Genomic DNA, 19,923 nt, shown 5'->3' with positions numbered 1-19,923 from the left:
AATAGATGGATGCAAATAGGCAAGGTGTGAAAGAGTAAGACCTTATAAAAACGTGTTTCAGCTGTATGGATGGTTAAGACAGACCATCAAGAGAAAATAAAAACAGGAAATGAAAATTAAAAAAAAACCACACAATTTTGAAATATTAACACTGAAAAAATTCTAGACCTGCAGTCAAAACTGCATTGCTTTAGGATGGCATCCTAGCTTGCAAGCTATTTTGCACACAGAGAAAGGGGAGGAACCAAAACACGTATGTTTTGTAATTTAACAATGGTACATTAAATCAATTTACTTCCTCCTTCCAGATCTCAAGCATTAACTACCAATACTTCCTCCCCCAACCATTTTCATCAATTGCTTATCTCACCAAGTCTTAAAACTATAAATACATATACACACGTAAACATAGACAGGTATATAGTATCAAGCTCCATCAAACTGACAAATAAAACAAGAGAGCATATACAGCAGCAGCACCTCTGCCTAAATATGGTACAAAACTGTGTTGGGCATACAATACTAGGAAGTCTTGACTCTGACTAAATCACTGAATTAAGTAATTGAAACACTTTTAGAAACTGAAAATCCTTTTAGCACCTGAATAAGCCAAGACAGAGCTAGGATAGTTTTCTAAAATTGCCCATTACCCTGGGCACTGAATTGTGTTTAGTGTTTTGCATAGCTCTTTTATTCCTACTGAGGGGCAAACAGGAATGGCTAAGTCCATGCGCTCAATTTGGCTCTGACTCAGCTTTGACTCTTCCTTTATTAATTTTTAGCCCGTATGACAAGTCATGCTGCTGAAAATGTAGATTTCTTTTTCCATAGATTAAACAAGATTACCTGAAAGTGATGGAGGGAAAAAAACCTTTGTCTTCATTGTAACACATTAAACAGAACTAGTTTACTATACGGACTATGAAAATAGTCACTAACTCATTGCTGAACTCCTAAAAAAAAGTCAGATCAAAGAAATTACATCTTTCAAGACTCCAGTATTTCTTTTAATTTCATATGCCATTTTATCCATGTATTTATGGCTAAAAGATCAATTAGAACTCCTTTGTGGGAAGTCATTTCCATCAGTTCAGTTATTCCATGTAATTGTTTCGGCAATCACAGTTAAATATCCATTTTAATTATTATTTAGAGACTCGATTACCAAGTGTCAAGGCACATGTAAACGCTTTTAAAATTTTATCTTCTCTCCCTCATATGCCTTCTTCCCCAATACAAATACCATTTTACCCTTCAGCATTCTCTAAACCATAAAAATGCACATATAGTCATTTAAAACCTTCCTATAACTCCTAGTGCTTGCTAATGCTTCTTTCCCAAACCCACTTGTTGAAAACAAGCCCATCATGGTTTGCTAGACATGAGTATGGGCATAGATACACTCCTATCTGCTTCCATCCCATGTGTCCTAAGGCTTTGGAAGTCTTTGTATTTAAGAATTCTGGTCTGTGGTGCTTTCACATATTAAAATAATCAGTGGCTGATCCATTTGGAGCTGGTGCTCTCATCTTTCCTTAGAGCCTTTCACAGACAGTCCCATTCATTCAAATGCTGCTAGTAGGTATTGTAATTCAATTCTATTCTTGCACGTAATTCACTAAACTTAGTGAAATGCCTGTTAAGCAAGTCAATGTTTTACACTTCAACTTGAATCCATTCTTTGCAGTGTATCAAAATGCATTTGTTTTTTTTTTTAAATCCCCCCCCCCCCCCCCCCCCCAAGAGCCACTATCAAAGTAGAACCAGCCTGGAAATGGGAACACCTAAATGAAACGGCAAACCAGTGGTTGCAAGAACAATCAATGTAGTTCCCGAAATCCAGAGGTAACAAATGTCAGAACACTAGTTACAAGTACATTAAAAATCCCCAAGGACAAAGAAAATGCGGAGTTGGTTAAACATTTATAGGTACTTCCAAGTTTCAGTTGCTGCATTCATAGCACAATGCTGTTAACTCTCAAAGTGACACCCACTCTGCTCTCAAATATTTGTCTTATCACCAAGAATTATTTAAGTGAATAAAGGACTCATCATGCATCCCCACTGACTACTTCAAACATGCAAAAAACAACAAAACAAAAAACCCAAACATTAACAGAGATCTTTGCCCAACTTAGGAAAACATGAGCCCACCCACAGGGATTGTAGTTACAGCTACAAAAAAAACCACGCACCGCCACTGTTTTACAGCATGCCTCAGGTAAAACCAGTTAAAATTCCCAGTATGGCTGTGTCGTATTTATAGAGCAATGCTATAAATCAGAAAGAACAACTACCACCATGTTAACACATTAACTTTGTTATAAGACTCTCAAAGCTGAACTCTGTCTGGTTGCCTTAGACATCTCAACAAACACACTAGGCAACTTGCTTTTGTAAGCTTTTATCTCTGATAGAGGCACCCAAACTAAAGTCAGGAATGAAGCTGACACTTGGGTATCACAATGTTTTTTGGGTGACTGCACACTTGAAAAGTCTTACTCAGTGGCATTTCAACTGCAAAGACATCTCAGTCTTGGGCACAGCAGCCAACCTCACATCTTTAGGGGGAATAAAAAACAAAGGAAGAAAAAAAAAACAGTATCTCCTTGCCCAAAACCCCTTTACCTACCTGCACAGCCAAAAGCTAGGTGATACCTAGAAGAGGGGCTGAATTTGACACAACACACATTAGCCTTGGCCTCAATGCTTGCTACCGAGTTGTCCAAGTTGGTAGACCACAGCTTCACTAGAGAAACAGAAAAAGAAAAATGAGTAAACACACACGCACAAAACCAACCACCCCCCCCCCCCCAACCAACCAAAAAAAGAAAAAAAAAAAAATCAACCTTATCTGAAAGGCATAAAATCTAGTTATAAGTAAGATTTTGGAAAGCCTCAGCTGCCAAGATGTTAGTGATTATAAAGGGTTAGCTGTCACCAGTGGTTGGTAAATTTGAGCACATTCTCAAGTTGCACTATAAATACTCTGCCTACCCCCATAAACACACAAGATGCCAAAAGTCCCCATCCTGCATTGCTGAGAACATCACAGCAGGTGACTAACCACATGTTATAGTGTCAGGGCTTAAGGTTATTGGAGTACAAATTCACATAACCAAGAACAGGAAGCCTTACATCCTTTCTTGTTCCTTGTCCCTTCACTGGGATGCAAGAACCCCATGTTCCATGGCAGAACTGCTTTGCACAGAATAAGTATATCTAATTGTGTGCTTGATCACAGTGAATGAGAACAATTTACTTTATTCTCAAGAAACTGGCACAGATCAGAATTAGTATGCTGGCTTCCTATGATGATATATTCCCTTGGTACAAGAACTCTGCTGTTCCACAAGACTACAGTGTGAACACTGATTAAACTACATGGTACAGAATGAACTCTTACCCCAAGCAGTCACTTCTCCACTTCACAGGATCACAGGACAACCAACAGAAAACAGTGTCTTTTCAAAATACAGCCTTCCCCACTCTCCACAAACACTTCAAATACCATTTAACCTTAAGATGAAGAGTGCTAGTGCTCCCTACATAGCCAATCTTACTATTATAAGCTAGAGAGGGAAGCACTTTGTCCTTGGTTCAGATGAAGGGGCAGCATATTGGCATCAACCCCCAATGAAGCCTACATAGCAGGAAATAAGTCTTAAATATCCTCCTTTCCCTCTTTTCTTCATGAGTGGGTTGTGCTGCACTCCAGTATCATGATCAGCATGCTGAGGCAGGAAGCAGAGCAAGATGAAGCCAATGTTCAAACACACAAGAGCTACATGAAGCCTAATCCCCTAAAAGCTCCCCATGAGCTGACTGGGCTTCTTCAGATCTGCTGTCTTTTTACAGAAAGCTCACTTTGGAAGTGAGGTAAACAAAAGTGGCAGAAGAACAGGAATCTTGTTATTCACTGCGGTTGATACGTGAGGGGCTCTGAAGGAGAAGCAAGGTTTCCACATGGATTACCCAAGGATGTTTTAGATGCTGAAGGAAACACTGACAGGTTTGTTCTAGTACACCTATTTCATACCAGCATGGCAAGCAATGAAAAGCAACACAATTGTGCCATTTCTGACCGTTTCTAGGAGAACTGCTTGAAGGATGAAGGAGATGCATGACTACTCAGAACACACCAAGTAATCATTTTAAGTACTATATTGTGTGGGTATTTCACAGCTGCCTGGAGTCATTATAAAGCAGCACAAACACACACACACACACACACACCCCCCAGCAACACAAACACTGATGCATACAAGTTTTATGTAAAATTCAATGAAAACAGAACTCACTCTGTTGCTGATTATCAGAAATAAGTCCATTCTCATTTACCAGAGCTGTAACATTCATCCTAAATATCTAGCTACATTTCTCAATGAAACTAACTGCTTTGCAAGCATGGCTTAAGATGATCCCTTCTCCCAAGCAAGACTGGATGATGTACCTCCTCCATCATGTTCTGTGCTTTGGGGCAGGGAGTGGAATGAAGCCAGGAAAGACAATTTTGCAAAACAATAAAACATTAGCATTATGCTTTAATGAATAGACACCAGGAGATGTACAGTATAAGCTGCAGTGACAGTAGAGGACATCAAGTTTATGGATGAGATGGTATAAGGAAAAAAATACCACAATTACAAGAGGACAATGCTGGCAGACAACATTGCTTCAACTTGAGGCATGCGAGGAGATAACATGATCCCAGAGCAATGATCTGCCCAAATCTAGTAGTAAAACCACACAGGCTTGTCTTGAAGCCTTCTAAGCAGCCATCAATACTTAAAGTTGCATCCAAAGCAACCAAGTCTCTCCTTGACACCACCTCTACCAAATAGCCATCTGGTCTCAGTTTTGTAGTAGAAGTTGATTAAGGGCTCAGTTTCAACTTAACTCCTTTTTTCATTCAGGTTTTCAGGTCATAAACTGAGCCATTTAATCTGGTGACGAGTCAACCTGTGTGTTCAAAACCATCATAGTATTCATTACAACTGACAGACACAGATTAGAGTCTGCAGTTTCTGTGATCTAACTGCTATGGGACACGCTCGGCTCCAATTATATCTTAGTTAGTAACATATAAAAGGATACATGTGACATAACACATAATGAAACATGTCAAGTTTTACCTGGAACTGCCCATTATTTTTTAAGAAGAACTGACAGGTTAATAAAGCATAATTTATATGAGTAGAGTTTATTTGCTGTAGCTTTCAGCAATTCTGCTGAGGTTGGGGCAGTAATTATACAAGGTACAGATGTCTTGATAACACCTACAATTCCACTGATGAGACAAGCAACCATCTGAGATTGACTATTTTTGAAACACGTTTTCAAAACATGCTTCCTAGTTTTGCAGCTGCCAAGAGAAACATCTCTATGTGGCCCAATGGCCCCTCCTCAACAAAGCAGTAAGATGCCTCCAGAACAGCTTTTTTAGTTTAAAATGTTCAGGTCTTTTCAAGGTATTTTGTATTTAGTTGGAGCTTTGCACCAAACGTGCAAGTTTATAAATTAATTTTCTCTGTCTAAACACTGACTAGAAGAGTACTGCAATAGCTGAATGTGTCAATGTACAGAACTGGTACACTGATAGTAAAGATACTTCACCCAGCCTGTCACTCTTGCAATTCTTATCTGCTCATGTGATGGAGCGCTTGCTGTTACTCCAGAAAAACTACAAACCAGGAATAGGATACTGCTACCAGAAAACTCATTTGCACAGATTAGGGGAATCCCTAGGAAAGGAGGAAGCTTCTGAATTGGTAATGACCACAGGACATAAGACTGACATAAGACACAGCCAGGCAGGTATTTTGGTTGGTATTTTAACTCCCAACATCATCTTGACCTTTCAAGGTATTCCCAGTCAAATTCAACAATCCCACAATTCTTTAGGAAGTTACTGAACTTCTTTTAGCCAGGAAAATGATCAAACTGAAAGTTCAACCTGATATTTTAAGATCAATAAACACTTGTACCTCCAGTTAGCCAGCAGAAGCTGAAGGAGCAAACTTACTGAAAATGAAGCCCCAGACAATTCTCTGGAAGTCCTCAACAAAGCTGAGGAGCAAACTCTGATTAGGAGTTGTCATGGTTTAAACCCAGTCAGGCAGCTCGTTCACTCACTCCCCCCCTTCTTTCCCTCCCCCTACTCCCAGAGGGACAGAGAGGAGAACTGAAAAGAATGCAACTCCCACGGGTTGAGATAAGAACAGTTTAGTAACTAAGGTATAACACAGATCACTACTGCTACCACCAATAATAGTAATGATAAGGGAAATAACAAGGGAAGAGAATACAACACCTCACCACCCGCCGACCGATAACTCGCCCCCCAGCCTGACCAAGCACTGACCAATACTTCATCCCACCCTGCAGTCCTAGCCCTTCCGGGTAACTCTCAGTTACATCCTGGGCATGACATGCTGCGGTATGGAATACCTCTTTGGTCCATTTGGGTCAGGTGTCCTGTCTCTGTTTCCTCCCGGCTTCCCCTCCTCCCTGGCAGAGCATGAGGCTCAGAAAGTCCTTGGCCAGACTAAAACATTTGAGCGGTAACTAAAACATCCTTGTTATCAGCACTGTTCCCAGGCCAAAAGGCAAAAACACAGCACTGCACCAGCTAAGAAGGAGAAAAATGACTGCTACTGCTGAACCCTGGACAGGAGTTCTCAGGTTAGCTCCCTCTATATGCCTCTTTTTTTTTTATGAAGGCAACTCTGCAAATCTGTGTTGCCCCTCCAAATTCAGGAGGGCTAGAAAAAGATTAGCTGTAGGACTGGTACCAATAGTCTCACTTACCAAGGCAGCATGGAAATTACTCTCCTTAGATGTAGTGAATCAGATGCTTGCACTCCTCCTTGCCATGAGACAATGAAAAGTAACCTCTTGCTATAGCTCAGAGCTCTCAGGTGCTCCTGTTCTGCTCCACTTTCCCGTTTTGAGCCAGAATAGTGAAGGGATTACAGCTTACAGAAAGGACCTAAATCCAAGACTCTCACTTCAGTTGAATTTGTCAGTACTGCTGGTAGCTCCTCAAGGTTCAAAAATAACCCTCAGAGCAGAGAACAAATACTTCATCAGTCTAAAACAGGTCTCCACCCCAGTGGAGACTTAAATTCTACCCACATGGCAAAATGTATCACAAAATATTTTACTCTATCTCATCTGCTAACTCTACCATGTCCATCCATTAAACTATACTCCCAATTCAAAACAGGCAGCTGTAAGTAATTTGCTAAGTGCACTAGCTCAATACACTTCGACAGCATTATTTTGCTTTCACAAAATTAAGTAACTTTTTCTCCTCCAATAGCAGAAATTCACCTTTTCCTACTTAGATGAGATCATAGCTCCTGCCGTAATTATGTGCATGAAAACTGAAATTAAGACTATGTCATTTCCCCAAGCTGCTTGTAGCACAAGTAAACACTTTAATTTTGCTCACTGCTGCCTAGTCAGGGTACTACACCTTTGGGTCTCTATAGACATACACATTTACTTTCTCCCCTTTAAAAGGGAAGGGCATGACAATAGATAAAAGTGAGGTTTTCATACAGAGAGTTACTTCAAACACAATAATACTTTTATGCTGTCGTTATCTGCTATTCAAGTGGAGAGATCTTCCACAAATAAGCATCCTGGATTATCTTCATCTAACAACAAAGACAATGAATTTTACCCCTAACAGCACTTTGTTTGTCAGCACCCCCTTTCTGTGCCTGAGCCCTGGCAGAGACTGCTCTGAAGCTCAGGATTTTTCATCTAAAAGCTCCTTCTCCAATAGATCTCTACCAGACATGCCAAGTGCTCTAAAAATTAGTCTCCAACCTGAAAAGACCAAGGAGAGACAGGCAAGCGGGAGGAACTGGCAAAGCTGTCACTTTTTGCTGGCTTGTCCTGATCACTTGACAGGAAAGTGTTACAGTCCTGCTTTCTGGGGAAGTGCAGCGAGATAAGCTCCAATTATCCTGGTCACACCAGTATCTATTAGCATTGAGATTTCTTATTAGAAAGCAGAGTGTGGCCTTATGCATACAGGAATAAAAAGGGAGATGTCATTGGTGTTACCTTTTCCTCTCATTTAACCATTTCAATGTGATCACTGAAATGGAAGGTGGACCCTATAACATTAATCTGGACCCTATAACATTAATAATTAATTAATTAACAATATTAATTTGGACATTTGATACTATTGCTCTGTACCTTGAAGGCTTCTAAAACCTGTGCTTATTTCAAACACTTCCACACGGAACTTCATCTGTCTCTAAAGGGCTTGTTACATATGCAAATCACAGACAAATCATGGTAGCAATAATGGATAAACTGTTCCAACCCAGTTTTATTCACTGAAAACCCCAATACACCTTCATAAGACCTTTGTGAATTAAATGTAAGTTATGTCAATCTGCAGACTTCTTTACAGTCATTTCTAAATAAACACTTCATTTTTAGAGACAATTATAGAAGAAGTGAGCTGTTAAACTGCAGACAGGAGCTCTGCTCACAGCTGCCTTTGCAGAACTGGACAACTTCTTAACATGCTAATAAATGCATGCCTACCTGGCTGATAAGCTTTTTCAAATGCATAGCATGAGTGAGGAGCAACCTGATGAAGAGGCTGATAATTTACAAGGTGAATGTTCATTCCTGCTGCATTTAAGCACACGGAAAACACTCCTGACTTCCACCAAAAAGGGGGGCAAGTGTATCAAAAACATCTAAAACACACCTTAAACATAATCTTTAAAACCACATTTTGTAAATGGAATTGCAAGTTACATTAAGATTGCCAAACGCAACAGAGGAACACTAATACAGCTTTTTTTTTTTTGAAACAGCATTTAAAAGCATTTTAGAGTGGGGAGCATCTTGCAACGCTTAATGCTTATGAAAAATTAATTTATCATTTCAAAGCAAATCATGAAGAGCTCTGTCCAGAGCTGTATCAGCCCATGTAGGAGCGTGGATCCTCACAGACTATTAAATGAACTCTAAAGCTCTTGCTGCTTACTAACTCTAATTTGATACTGTAAATATATTACAGATAAAATCTTGTTCATTCTTCATCCCTATGAAGAATACTACATATAGCTCAATGGTATCATTTTCTTTAGAAGTTTCCTATTTCTTCTTAGAAGAGGAACATTTTTCTACCAGTATGCTGGGAAGAGCTTGTGTTAAGGGGTTCTGCAAAAGCCCTTTGTCAGACAGATCCTGGAGCATGGAAAGCTGAGAGTTCAGTGCTCTCATTCAGTCCACCATCCAACCCTGTTAAGCTCCGAGAAACACACCGTACAATGTTAAAGCAGGAAGCTTCTTGTTGCAAAGTCTTTAACATTCAGAGCTACAGTTAAAAACAGCAGCAGGCATTTTTAACTTTTGCCTTTTTACTGACAACCTCGCTTTTGAAATATAAATACATGCTCTTTTGAAAGGCCCTGAGGCTTTAACTCAACAAGTTTAACTAATGTGAAACACATTTTGCTCTGTTTATTGTCTTAGAAAATGCTAGCTAGAGAGCATACTACCCCAAAAATGTGAACATCAAGAGAGCTCAGTTCAAGCAAAGCCTCTCTCCCTCCAAAATCTGAAAAGTTCAATAATATCTTGACACACTACAATATTAAAGGCATCTAAGGAATCAACTACTTTAAATATCCCATATTTGTTCCTCAAAGGCTAGACAGAGTGTAAGCCTTCTGCATAGAGACTGAAAAAGAATACTACCTTTGGCATCATCAGAGCCTGAAGCCAATAGCTTTGGGTCCATCAAGTTAAAGTCAACACTCCAGCACCTTTTCTCATGCTCCTGTTTAGAGAAACAAGAAAAATATTGCAATGTAGTGGGCTGTATTAATCTGATAAAATTGTAAAAGGAAAGACACATGCTGTTTGCTATAAACTGTCAGAACCCTGGACAAAGCAGTTTACTGTGTTCAGCAGTTTCTCAAAAACTATCTTTTCTCCTGATCAGACCAATGCTTGTAGCATGACAGATGTGCAATGAAAGCAGAATAGTAGAGTAGCAATTTTAAAACTGGTTTTGGTGGGTTTATTTTTTTTCCCCTCCTTTTCTTTGAAAGAACATTTCAGGAAATATATGTTAAAGACCTGCTTTTGCACTACAGTTTGACTTGCTCTGATTCCACTGTGTGCTGTTGCTTATTCTAGTAGATCACAGTGGTATCTCCCACTGATACACATTCAAAGCCATTTCAAACACCTGCCTGAAAGTCCAGGAAATCCTCACTTCCCTGTTGAGTTAGTAAACAAAACTTCTGGTGTCTAATCCTATATTTTTCCACTCAAAAATCTTACAAGATTGCACACTCTCCCAACATACAGATAGCTGTATTTGCTCTGCTGGTATATCCCACATGGAAGCAATTGAACGAAACCCAGAATTCAGTAAAATCCTTTGTTTAAAGCCTTCACGCTGGCTTGCAAGATGATGACATAAAAAGTTAGCCAGGACAAAGTCACTAACAGATTTCTAATACAAGTGAAGCAGATGTCAGTATGCATGCTTCTATGCAAACCCAAATAAAAAATTCAAGTAATCCAATAGGAAGCAAAATTAGTTTATCATAAGATAAGCAACAGCTGCTCCTCTCCAGGTTCATTATTCAGCCTCAAAGAAATGCTAAATATATTTGAGGGGAAAACTGGTAAGATTTTTATCCAGTATAATTTATTTTTAATTGAGATATACAAAGGATTAACAAAACCAAGCATTATAAAATTGCCACAACACAATGAAAAGGTAAACAAAAGCTTTAATAGGTATTAAAACTTATGCTGAACTGTCAAGAAATGAGAACTGAAGGCCAGTCTGCAGTTCAGTCATTATCACTGACCAGTTGCAATGTGCTACGCTACCTATACAATAGCCTGCAGCACTTCCAGACCCTCCCCAAATGGAGCAGCCTTTCTTCCAACCTCCTTATTCTGATCACAAGGCTCTCAGAATCCAATATATAGAAACACATGTTCAAACTGCATGAATAGACAAAATGCCAGAAACCTCTCCTGAAATAGGTCTCACTGTTGGGCTCAGCCCACTTGCATGCATATCCTGCTCTGCTGAGCACAGGACTGTATCAGGAAGGGTTCTGCCTACTCCTCCATTCTCCCAGCCTCACCACTTAAATCTGCATTTTGGTCTTCTATTTTATGAGCATTTGCAGCAGCAATCACTCCAGGATTTTACAAAAGGCTTTTGACAAAGACTGAAGTTGAACAGGTATGGAGAGACAAAGGTTTCTAAAGAAAGAAGAGACAAACAGCTTCCAGAATCTAATTTCTCCCTGTGCAGATTCCTTGCTCAAAACCAGCAGCAAGAAAATGTCAACTGCTTCATGACTGTGATAAGATATAGCTGCTTCCCCCAGAAGAGTACAGCTCAATAAAGCTGTGTAGTTGAGACACGTTTACCAAACAGGAGGAGCATCCATTTCACACTGTGGAAAAGGAAAGCCTATTGCTGGACTAGAAGCAGAACATCAGACTAAATACTGCTCCCCCGACACGGTTCATGGTGCGGGAAAGTGTTGCTCAACGACTGCGTGTTACCTGGTAGACCTTGGATCTTTGTCCCGTGAATCCATCCCAAAGGATGACGGTGCCTTCATAGTCGCTGCTGGCTAGCAGGTTTTTGTGATAACTACTCCAGCTGATACAGCTTAAAAAGAAAAAGAGCCCCAGTCAGTCTTACCTTAAATAACACCTTCCAACAAAAAAAAAAAAAAAAAAAAAAAAAAAAAATCACTTTTGCAATGCATCAGACAATTAGTGCCTGCAAAGCATGCAGCATTTGATGAAGCCACACCACTGAAACACTTAGGAAAGGACAATGCCAAAATCCACCAGAAATATTATGAGTATTCCTTCCTCTACAAACTAAAAGCTTAAGCTTATTTGCTTAAGTGACATTGCCTCCCTCAAAATGAAATGCTAGGCTTTGGGATGATTTTTATTTTTAATTCATTAATTTCTTAAAGTGCAATTATTTGCTATTTGAGTTTCACACAAATTCTCATAGAGAGCTCAGGGTTTGACTTCTTAGCCTCCTGCCAATAGCTACTGTTATTATTACTACCGTAAAGATAGCTACTTGCCTAACAGGAGCTATAGTTGTTAAGACACACAGCTGCATAAATACTAAATCTCTCCTCTGCATGTAGTGTTCTATACATGAACTTATGTGCAAATCAAAGTTTGACTTCTCAGAAACTCTGTGCATTTACAGAAAGCTGAAAGAAAACACCCCACTTCCTATGCAGGAGGAAACAGCAGTTTGTTTGCTATGGGCAGTTTAGGAGCCACTTCCGATTGAGAACTGCAAAATATATCACACAGGTTTATATTTTAAACTGAATTAAGTGGCTGTGCAAAACTAAATTACAGTTCCATAGACAAACTCTAGCCATCAGCAGACAAAACTTAAGAGCAGCAACACTGCCAAGTCACATTTGTAGCATTCTGGTACTATGCCTCCACTCCGACTCCCAAAAAAATGTGACAGAGATAAGAAAATTTGTAGTACTTTTTCACCAATTTTTGGACCATCTGGCAGAGAAACAAGCCAGTTGGTGTCCAACTGTGATGCATGTAGCGGAAGCTAAACTGACAGATCCAATTCATAAAGGTCCTCAAACAGCTCTGACACAGTTAATTAGATTACGGTAGCCTTGGGGCCAAGTTTTAACCAACAATACAAGCTAGGAGCCCATGGCTGTGTAACTTCTTAGTGCAGCTTTGATCTGTGCAGCTACACATTGAAATATGATGTAGGTACATAGATACTGACTTAGGAGTATTATACCTTGGCAAATTCTTGGTTCCACTATATACTCGCATCCCATTTTCCTGACAAATTTAGAGACAGAAGATAAAAAATTCTTTTCCTTTAAGACGAGTTAAATATAAACTCTTTCAATTAAATAACAGCAAGTAGCACTGGTGTTCTACTCCTAATTACAGTCAACTTACTGTGGTGTGATTTCTATAACTACAGAGGGACTATGCATACCAACCACTTAGTACTGGCTCACCACTGTTTAGCTGCATGGAACCAACAAGCTTATCTGAGGTTCCAGTGTAGGCAAATAACAGGAGGCAAGAAACTCATCTTTTAAGACAAATTTGAAAAAATACAAGGAAGGAGTAACATGGTAGTGGTGCTTGCATCAGCAGGAAACTTCACCAAGTGATCCAAAACACTTCCAGCTCTAACTTTGCCTGTCCGCACAAGTTAATCTGTAACTTACAGAAACAAGATGAAGTTGTCCAACAGCAGTGACTTTCTACAAGCCTCTCACACTACTGTATGACGCTTGCAGAAAAACTTTAGGACGCACCTTCTCCAGTGGACCACTGGAAGCTTTTTATAGAACTACTTCTCCTTGTGTGCACCTCTATCTGCCTATGGTCTGTTCACTCACATGCACATTTCCTTCTTATATCAGCATCGCTTGGTTTTAAAACTTTGGATCAGAAATTTAAAAGTTTTATTTACCCAATGTAAGTCACTGCCTTTAACCACCAGCTGTTAAGAAGATGGCCAAGGTGGTGAACCTCAGGCAATGTTTTCCCTACTTCTATCTCTTCCATGATACATCATTAATTAGAAAATGTTAGTGTCCTCAGGCACTGTATGTACAAGGACTGTCCAAAAAAGCTATCATCAAGGAGCTATTATTATGCCAGCTACCAGTAGGTAGCCATACAGAAAAGCAGGTCTTGACAGTCTATAATTTACCAGAAGCCTCATTCAGAGATGCTGAAGTGGCTCCTTGAGGATCAAATGCAGCTGTCAGGCATTGCCCACCAATACCATGAGGTGAGGGCTGTAGCAGTCCACAGATAACCATATCTGACATCTGGAGACTTGTTTCCAGACAGTCACTGACCACAAAAACGGCTGAGATCCCTACAGCTACAACACAGGCTCTGTGCTCGGAGCAGTCTCCAATTAATGGCAGATGGGTAGACACTGCACTAGACATTTATGGCTTCAAACCCGTTTCCTCCACTGTCTCATCTCTGCTCAAGTCAGGGCTTCTTGAAGAAAGCTTAAGGGGAAGAAAACATAGAGTAGCTTAAGTTAGTCTTTAGGGGGCCTATAAGGATGCTGGGAAGGAACTCTTCATTAGGGACTGTAGTGATAGGACAAGGGGTAGCGGGTTTTAACTTAAACAGGGGAAGTTTAGATTGGATATAAGGAGAAAGTTCTCTACTGTGAGGGTGGTGAGGCACTGGAATGGGCTGCCCAGGGAAGTTGCGAATGCTCCATCCCTGGTGGTGTTCAAGGCCAGGTTGGACAGAACCTTGGGTGACATCGTGTAGTGTGAGGTGTCCCATGCCCATGGCAGGGGAGTTGGAACTACATGATCTTAAGGTCCTTTCCAACCCTAACTATTCTATGATTCTATTCTGTGATTCCAAGTTCAGCAGTCACACAAAACCAGGAAGAATACAGCTCAGGGCTTAATCTTAGAGAAGGCAGTTTTCCATCTGGATGGCTTTGAGAGCATGTCAGGCATTGTCAGCAGGTGGAGCGGTCCTAGAGAAAGGTAGACATACTGGTGCCATCTTGGCTGGTTAGAGGATGGATGCTCTATGCTAGAGGAGCATGAGATCCACAGCTGACCAGCAAAGAGAGCTGGGTGTTGTCAACTGAACTATGAAAAGAATAAACATGTAACTATATCTTGGAAAAAAAGAAATCACCTCAGATGATTAAAGTTAGGAATTAGTGAGGAGGTAGGAAAATATGAAGGACAGTTGAACAGTTGTGTTTGAGATGTGACAGATATAAGGATATAAGAAGCATCAAGTTTGCAGGGAGAGGTAATATTTTATCATCTTAGTCAATATAGATGGAGAAAAATTAAGGGCTTCTGTGCCCAAAAGCACAGTCATTAGGTCTGGCACAGCAAAGATCAACCTAAGCATTCTGTCTCACTGAAGTCTGATTCTGTTAACAAGGGGTTAACACTCACTTGGAAAGCATTTGTAGATAGACTGAAAAGGGGAAACAGGGACTAACAGGTGAAAAATGTTTAGGGATTTGCAGCCACTAAGTAGTTCAATTAACACCTTTTAAAGTCACACACACCAGAAGTCTTTCATTTTTAAGGAATATGATTAAAGGATCCTAATAAGACAAAACCAAGACTGTTCCAGCTCTCTGCCTTAATTCTCCCCTCATGACCACCCAACATTTCTTACAAAGTCTGAAACTAGAGTTTTCTCCTTGACATTACAATACTTGAGCTTCTTCAAAAGTTAAATTATCAGAAGTAGCCTTTGTAGAGCACAATTCAGGGTTTGATCAGGGAGCTCCCTCTCCACGTAAAGAGCGCTTTTTACCAAGCTGTCCTTTGACTGCATTCTCTGACATTTGTGATGATACAGGCCTGAAAGAAGCTGCCCTGGAGGTGAGACATGTGGCTTACCGGGACTTACAAACTTCTGAGAAGCTGCCACTATGCTCCCCTCAAAGGGAAGCACTGATCTTTCTAGTTGTCCAACACAAGCCACTTTGAAATGTTGACATTTCAAAGACCTCTACCTTTTTGGGTTCTCTTGAGGTGGTATCATGAGTAACAAATTGACTCAAAAATGCATGGGGGAGCAAGCTGGAGAAGGTAAAAGGAAAGGGCAAAGGTGAGAAGGACCAAAAGTGAAGCTTACACAGTCCTCAAACAGGTTAAGCATTGAACCCCCAGAACTTAATAAAAATAACCTTACGTAGACAACCTTTAGATGGCCTGCAGCCACATCCAGTGAGAAACTGAAATGTGGAGGCTATGAAATATGACACCAAAAAATAGCTAAGGCTGAGATAATGTATAATCCAACACTGGATTAAAAGGAGCTGTATGAGGCCACCATTTATTTTAAAAACTAGTACCTGTATTTTTTTTTCCCCAGTTTTTGCTTTGTTTTTTAATCCAGAAACAGAGCAATAGGTACACTCCAGAGGTTTATCTTGCCTTAAAAGCTGTTACAGCTTTTCTACCTAGGCAACTAGCCTGAAGAAACTTCAGTTGAAAGCTACTCTCTGACCTCTGAAACACTCCCTAACTTTAGCATCTGATCAGGACACATGGAAATCCCAACCCTGTAGAGATTCATGTGCACCCTTCATTTTATTCAGGGACTCAAGTGGGCCAGCTCACTTAGTGTTGTCAGTCACACTGATGTTTATTTCATGAGCCAGTATTTTTACAGCTGAAATGTCTCAAATCCAGGATCAAGCTACCCAGTGTCAACCACCCCTCTGGCAGTGAGAGTTAAATGTGCTAAAGCTTTTAATAAGGCACAAACTGCTGCGGTCTGACCTGCTTCCAAGTGCTTCAGATCCAGTCTATTACCATGATTTAACTGATGTCCAGTAGTTCCAGGACTGAAATATTTTTAAGGAAGTGATCTATTACTGCAGTGAACATCCATATAACAATGCTAACCAAATACTTCAGAGACATACAGAATTATGTTATGAATGTTTTAGAGGAAAAAAAGCCCCTCAAAAACCCACAACTTTTTTCTAATCAATCTGAAGAAAAACTCTAGTAGGGTTGAGAGACAAATACTTTTTAAGAAAAACTTCATCTTGTTGCAAAGTGAAGCAGGTACTCTGAAAATTGTAATTAATGAAAGTTAAAGGTATATTTCCTTATAACCTGTTTAGTGTCAAATGTTTTCTGCATTGGAAATACAGACACACAACACAACTACTTGTGAGGTTTATCAGCATTAAGAGAGTCCATACCTCTCCAAATAGCAAAGACACTATGATGAAAAACACCATATGACAAGTTTTAGCTTAATTTCAAATTAACAGTGAGAACTGACACCCATTTTGAAAACTGACAGCAATATGCCCATGAACCGCTATCAAGACAGCGCAATCGCGCATGTAATTTATTGACACCAAGAAAATGAAAACAAAATGCTAGCAGCCTCCTAAAAAACAGCCTACTGATGCTTTGCTTTTACTGCAGTTGACTAAACAGATGCAGCAGATTTTGGAGGTTTGTGGTAACATCTATCACTGAGGTACAGATGCTGCAAACACACAGTGGTGAGCATGCAGAATACTAAACAGAGATTTCAAAAGTGTGTTTACCTAACCACACTTACACATCACCTATTGTAAATTAATGAGGCCTAAAGCAAATTTCTTATACCTGAATTCTAGATCGCCTTATTTTTCTTACCCTGCAGCCTATGGCAAAACAACAAAACTGCCTCTCAAATACACCAGAGAAGAGCTGTGGCTCACTACTAGCCCTTCATTCTCTTTTCGTCCTTTCCCATCTCCTCCTGCACAGGGGAAGCCACAGATTATTGCCTGTCATAGCTAGGGACACAGCAAGTCATAATTAGCTCACAGGGTGCTGTTTATAGCTACTGCACAATGCCAGGATTTGTTTCTTGTACTGAAGCTATGAATCTGTAAATGGGATTTTTATGAGGATTTATGTGTCATCCTGTGTTTTTCCTGGAAGCTTATGCCACTGTCATTCCCGGGGGATGCAATGCACATTTACCAGAAACCCAACACACACGGACTTCCTCCCCGTTCTTAAATATAGGGATAAGAAAGCTCAGCACATTATGAAAAAAAGAACACATTTAAGAAGCAGGTGGGTGTAAAAAAGGGGGTTGGAGAGGAAGAAAGACTCAGCTACAGCTGGTACAAGGGCTCTGCTCCAGAAAAGCCTACAATCAATTACTGCTGGCATGAAGCTCAACCTTTCAGCAGGCGCCCAGCTGGCACAAGGCAGAGCATGACTGGGCTGGTGCCAGTCCTATCCCAGGCTAGGGCTTCCCTTCCCGCAGCTGCTCTAGGCCAGCAGACTTGCTCTTCGCCTACAGTCATCACAAATGCTGTCACCTGTCTGCTTTTATAAAAGCCCGTCAGAGCTGCTGCCCCTCCAAAAGCTGAGGCACCAACATAACCACTACTGATTTATGTTCCAGCATCATCACTCTGAACAAGGTTAACCAGAATCAATTTAATCAGAAGAGACGTGTCACCAGATCCCATCTGCACACAGACCCACACATCTCTGCCGGAAAGAGAGGTACCACCTATGTGCCACAGCAAAAATATGTCTGATTTTGGTATCAGAAAGGGCACTAGCATGTGAACTAAGCCTCTGGAAGAAGCTGCACCGCCAACCAAATTAAGATCAACAGCTTTAAGCCAAAGCTTTTTACAAAAAAAAGGCTCCACGTGTTTATTTTTTATTATAATACAGTCACATTTTCAGCATACTGCAATATTCTGTAATGAAATTACAGCCTTCATATAACTTCTCCCTCAAGCTACAACACTTCAGAATAGCAAGTTATTATGCTGCTCAACACTGCGCCAGTGAGCCCCAGCACCAATAACTGGCAGCATAGCTAATGGATATAGCAAGGATGCATCTGACTGACAGCGTAACTTGATTTGTCAAAACCCAAGCACCCTCATGACAAGGTTTGTAGGTGCCAGTGGGCGCAGGGGGAGAGGAACATGCATTTCTTCAGAGAAATGAAAGAAACTAGGGCAAGGAAATGAAAGAGGAGGACCCTGTCCACCTCTGCTGAGGTAGACAATATCAGAGGACAATGCATTTAGCATTGTCATATATATATATAATGTATAGATGCATGAAGTTTCTGAGAAAGAGAAGAAATGCTGAATGCAAGCAGTGTCTTGTCTGGTGCACAAAGCTGACAAGAGTAACATCACTGAAGGTGCTAACGCAGCTCTCCTCACCAGCAGCTGCCAAGAGAAGGGAGAACAAACAACTTCCTGATGCCTGGCAGGATCATCAGTGTAGATCCCTGTCAAATTTGAAGTAGCAGGTTTGGAAGTTCTCAGACTGACCAAGAAATACTAAACACATTCCTTTCCCATTCTAATTAAGACAGATGGTATTAACTGACTGCTAGATTGTTCTTATTCTGCTCTTCACTCCAGAATAATGAAGCTGGATAGTGTGAACTCTGCTATGACACAGGCAAAAATGCTGAACATTTCACAAATCCTGCAAAAAACAAACTCCATAATCATGTGGCTTATCATACAAATCCCTCTCAGACTGTTTTTATCCATCTTTTTATCAGTCCAAGGGTCAGCTGCATTTACATCTTTTTCTTCATAAAACAGTGTTACACAGTTCACAAAATAATCAGCATGATTGATACAGGAGTGACTGATCTATCTTAAGAAACATGTCAGCTAAAGTGAAGTGTGCCTTTTATGCTACAAAGTAAGCCTGCAAACATTAATCTGGTTGCACAACATTTTGTTCTCATGGAAGCTGGACTGTTACATAAATTTATTACTTACAATTCTGTGGGTGCTTTACTGGTTTCAAAATGCAGAGTAACAAATAAAAACAAATTAGTTCAACAGATGCTGGATACTTGTATTATAATACTGAATTCACTTGACTGCCCAATATTATTTACTTTTGAGTTTTAACAGAACTTTTGAACTAGGATTTCTATGTTAAAAGGCAGATACTTTCAACTGATGTTCGACATGGTGATCTGTATTTCTTTGGTTTAAGTAATCTAAAAAGATAAAAAATAGGTTGACAGTAATGACAGAGGCACAGAAGCAAAAATCAAGCAAGGTCTTTTCCCATAAGCTTGAGATTATGAGATCTGGCAGAACAGTACTTTGGGTAGACATAATGTCATAGGCAGAAGGTGCAAGTGAGGCACATTTCCTGGGGACTAGCAGCCTCTCAGCAGAATGGAAAGGGTCTGGCTGATGAACAGAGCATGAAGGTGGTTATTATGAAGAACCGGGCACAAAAGTTACCCTGAGACAAGAGACTTCACCTGGAGCATATCCACTGCTCTGCCTTTACCCTTCTTTTAACTGAGCAGGCATGC

General features: G+C 40.3%; 1 protein-coding gene across 2 annotated transcripts in view; it reads right to left on the bottom strand.

The window, feature by feature from the left end:
- The window catches only part of COP1 (COP1 E3 ubiquitin ligase), a 134,336-nt gene that overhangs the window by 59,227 nt on the left and 55,186 nt on the right, over positions 1-19,923 (bottom strand). For both annotated transcript variants that reach the window (XM_057427053.1, XM_057427054.1), the window contains exons 13-15: positions 11,587-11,695; positions 9,742-9,823; positions 2,633-2,749 (exon numbers count right to left, since the gene is read on the bottom strand). In XM_057427053.1, the coding sequence (XP_057283036.1) occupies positions 2,633-2,749; positions 9,742-9,823; positions 11,587-11,695 (308 nt within the window). The remainder of the gene's footprint in view (positions 1-2,632; positions 2,750-9,741; positions 9,824-11,586; positions 11,696-19,923) is intronic.

Source organism: Pezoporus wallicus, unplaced genomic scaffold (assembly GCF_028554395.1).
Source record: "Pezoporus wallicus isolate ANWC-B61680 ecotype Strahan unplaced genomic scaffold, APGP_CSIRO_Pwel_v1 scaffold_7107, whole genome shotgun sequence".
NCBI classification, from domain to species: domain Eukaryota; kingdom Metazoa; phylum Chordata; class Aves; order Psittaciformes; family Psittacidae; genus Pezoporus; species Pezoporus wallicus.
This window is presented reverse-complemented; position numbering and strand designations above follow the sequence as displayed.